Source organism: Anguilla rostrata, chromosome 14 (genome assembly GCF_018555375.3).
Source record: "Anguilla rostrata isolate EN2019 chromosome 14, ASM1855537v3, whole genome shotgun sequence".
Classification (NCBI taxonomy): Eukaryota; Metazoa; Chordata; class Actinopteri; order Anguilliformes; family Anguillidae; genus Anguilla; species Anguilla rostrata.
Genome location: NC_057946.1, coordinates 37525438 through 37529321, shown reverse-complemented (window position 1 = coordinate 37529321; position 3884 = coordinate 37525438). Strand labels below are relative to the sequence as shown.

At 47.1% G+C, this 3884-nt stretch overlaps 1 protein-coding gene across 3 annotated transcripts; it reads left to right on the top strand.

Moving 5' to 3' along the window:
* The first annotated feature begins 807 nt into the window (after nt 1-807).
* On the top strand, nt 808-3285 carry LOC135239423 (transmembrane protein 250). Of its 3 annotated transcripts, none has more exons than XM_064308065.1 (2): nt 808-1006; nt 1757-3285. In XM_064308065.1, exon 2 carries the CDS (start codon nt 1924-1926, stop codon nt 2341-2343), a length of 420 nt encoding a protein of 139 aa, XP_064164135.1. In that variant the 5' UTR covers nt 808-1006; nt 1757-1923; the 3' UTR covers nt 2344-3285. The 3 variants fall into 3 exon arrangements, with proteins under 3 accessions (XP_064164135.1, XP_064164136.1, XP_064164137.1); XM_064308066.1 differs by having other exon boundaries at nt 956-1041; XM_064308067.1 differs by having other exon boundaries at nt 967-1045; nt 1762-3285.
* The last annotated feature ends 599 nt before the right edge of the window (nt 3286-3884 follow it).

Below are 3884 nucleotides of genomic sequence, written 5' to 3'. Positions count from 1 at the left end.
ACCCGGAAGTATCTAAGTGGCAGCCATGATAAGAGCTGGTCGAATTCTCTAAATGCTAAGGAAAGGTGCTTAAAACGATCAACATGACTGAGTTGTGTGGTGGTTATTAAGCTATTGCACAGGCTTATAATCAGATCATAATCAGCATATTACCATAACACAGAAGTCTGTCTTTCAATAAAAAGGGATACGAGACGTTTTTAGCCAGATTATGTTTTTAATTCAACATGTTTGAAACTTATGAATGATATGTACAGTAGTAAATTTGTAGGCCTAACATGTTATGTCTATCTTGCATTATATTTAATGAATTTTTTTCATACAATCATACTGATTGGGATTAATGTCGATAAATATGAGTGGACAGGAGGGTGAGCGTGAGCAACTATTCTCAATGTGGCAACCACTATGGGGCGACATAGCTAAGGAGGCTAAGGAGTGGTTGTCTGGCAGTCGGAGGGTTGCGGGTTCGATCCCCGCCCTGGGGTCCATTTACCATTTCGTTTCACTTCTGTAACTGGTAGCCTATATTCCTTTTTTTAGTTCAATTCCACCCTTGGTAATGAAGTAATATTTTTCACCGGGTTGTCCACGTTTATATAGCCTGCATGAAACAACACGGTAAGAACGCACGTGGCGAAGTATCTAAGATGCGCTTTTAGTAGTCCATCTTCGGAACATTGTAGTTTTCCACAGCAGACCCACGTCAATAACATCCGCCGTCGCATAATTACGTTGCCTAGTGTAAACGCAGTCGGATTCTCTTAGCAACGCGGTTGTCTTTTCCTAAGTCCTTTTGAATTCTTCTTCACATCTTTCCTTAACCTCATGACGTTTTTCATCGAGGTCAAGGAAAAGTGGTTAATAAAAGACATAGGACGTCATTTTTAGAATATTCGGACACAGCCCTGGCCGTTCTAGTGTTAAATACTGTCCGTTCCCATGGCAATCTCAACATATCGCTTTTTACGGCAAGACGTAATATAGGAAATGAGCTTGCCGGATGGTAAGTAGCCTATACGTACGAACCATAAAAAACAGGCAAGTATTGAATTAAGTGAACGCGAGCGTTGATTTTGTTGTATAAAACGTAATATCAAATTGTCATGCTATAGTAAAAACTAGAGTATTAGTTTTTTATAACTGTGGATATTGATAATTACTTCCTTGTATTTGACCTAGCTAGCATTCGTGTTAGCTGCCGTTTCCAGCCCCGACCAAAATGTACAATAATAAATAACGAAATGAAATGCTGCAGACATTTTCACAATTTACGCTTGTAACCAATTTGGCTGAATTGATGCCTTCCTACTGCAGCTGACATGTCGTACAGCTATCTATAATCATATTTGACATCATTACAGGCACCAGCTACAGTACCAGTAGCTTGCAAGCCAGATACAGTTCTACATTCGTCTGCGTGTTCTGCCACAACGGGCTTAATCTTTGCGCTACAAAACGTGCATGATCAAACTTTTGTACATAAAAACCACTTGCTTAACACGAATTTTTAATACGATAGGAACAGATCTTTTGTAAAAGTATTCCGGGCATTGTAGATACTATTGCATGCGGTTCAATTGTGGGATTAGCATATATTACGGGACTGAACGCATGCTATCGTTTGTGTTGCAATATTGTACTTAAAAAGAGGTTTAATCTCAGATTTAGTAACAGATAAGGCACGCACTTTCAGCTTCTGAATAACTGTGGTGCATTTGTGTGCATTTTTTGTCCGTTGCTTTTGCGACGTTAGCTGAGACGGACTCGCGGCTCCGGTAGTGGTGTAATCGTCTGCGCGCAGCACCCCGTTCTCACAGCAGCCGCAGGCCGGCAGACGATGTTGGTCTGCTCTCCGGGAGGAGGAGAGGACGGGGCCTGCTGCTGGGAGTCCCCGCAGCCCAGGGCTCGATCGGCCCGCCCATGCCTGTGATCCCGATCCCCCGGCGGGTTCGCTCCTTCCACGGCCCCCACAGCACGTGCATGCACTCCGCCTGCGGACCCGCGCGCACGGCACAGCTGGTGCACAGCAAGTACAACAACTTCGACCTGTACCTGAAGTCGCGCTGGATGTACGGCTTTGTCCGCTTCCTGCTCTACTTTGGCTGCAGCCTGCTGACCTCCCTCCTGTGGGTGGCGCTGTCCGCCCTCTTCTGCCTTCAGTACGTGGGTGTGCGCGTCTTCCTGCGCCTCCAGTACAAGCTGTCCGTCATCCTCCTGCTGCTTGGACACCGGCGCCTGGACTTCAGCGTACTGAACGAGCTCTTCATCTACAGCATCCACGTGACCATGTTCCTGGTGGGAGGCCTGGGCTGGTGCTTCATGGTTTTCGTGGACATGTAGTCCCGCTCAGAGACGGGACAGCTACCGCCAGGCGTCCCGCTCAGCACCAACTTTCATTCCACACGCTATCACTGGGGCCGGACACGGGGGCAGCCTGTTTTTGTGGTCAGAAGTGGCCGGTACAAGGTGCTTCTAAGTCTCGGAGGTTATGTAAAGTTGTACACGTGTATCTTGGCTGGAACCTCCATTTTAATGGTCTTGAAGCAGCGGGGGAGTCTGGGTATTGTATTTTTCAGCTGGGAGATGTGACGCCGACACGCTGCGCTCTGTCACAGCAGTGCTGCTGGTGACCGGTTGTAGGCACGGTTGATCGTGTTTGCGGCAGCCTCACGGCTTGCCTTACCCGCTGCCGCCTGCTTCTGGAAGATTCTGAGCATTGCGGTTGGTTTTACATTCGGTGGCCCGCGGACACAAACGCTCCACTTTGTGGCCGGGCCTGGGTCCAGCTCGTACAGTGTGACGGCGCACTGCCACCAACCCAAAAAAGAAAACAACCAAGACGCTGAGTGTCCTCTGCTGCACTGTGGGATAGCGTTGGGCAAGACTGGCATGAGTGGTGAGAGAAGAACAGGCTTGCCTATTGTTCTAGGATCAAGATGTAATAAGTCTCATAGCCTTTCCACCCACTCAAATCTGATAGGCCTTTCTGTTGTGCTAAAAAATGAACGGAGCTCCAAGCTCTCTTTATTTTGGAGGGAAGATATTCCAGTGAACCCCTCGCCGTGTAATTTTAGAAAGACCGATTCATACTGTACGTGATTGGTGCCAATTGACGTCATTATACAATGTCTGAAACAGGTCCTGAAAGCCTTTTAGAATTACAGAGCACATGTTGGTGAAGTGTTGAGTAGGCATAAATGTCATGTGATCGTGGCTGGTGTCAGTGTAACGCTTTTTGGAAAGGGTAACGTTGATATTTGTAAATAAACTTACGACTCCTTTGCCACTCTTCTGTGTCCGTTATTTGGAGGTAATGGGCTGCTGGGCTTCACTCTTTACACTGGGAACCATCTGTGGGGTTTTGCCTTTTCACCTGCCGGAGAAACAGGGGTAGTTATTTTCCTGAGATGGTGTCAGTTGGATAAGATGTCCCAGCCTGCATTTGATGTTAGGTGTATTTTTTTTATGAACGGGAGAGTGAGGCTTCATGGACTACGGAACAGGAGAGGATTTCTTGTTCATCTGCACGGACATGGAAGCTCCAACCCCTCCATCCCCTTACCCCCCTCCCACCCTTTCTGTGGTGGGGATGTGGCGGTCGTCGTCATCATCGTCATTAAAGCCAGTTCACACCTATAGGCCCTTGTCCAAGCCTCAAAGCATTGTGTTCCATGTCTACAGGGCAATTTGACATGCATTTAAATAGTATGGAAATATGTGAAACTATGTAACGGTTATGGGGCAGAATGTATTTTGTGTTCCATTTTCGCCATTTTTATTTGGTTTCTGTGAAAGTGAGGGGAGTACGTTTGACGTGTTTCAGCGTTAGCAGTGGCTTGGGAGGCCATAGGAAACCCGCTGGCGATTAATCGGCAGTCGGA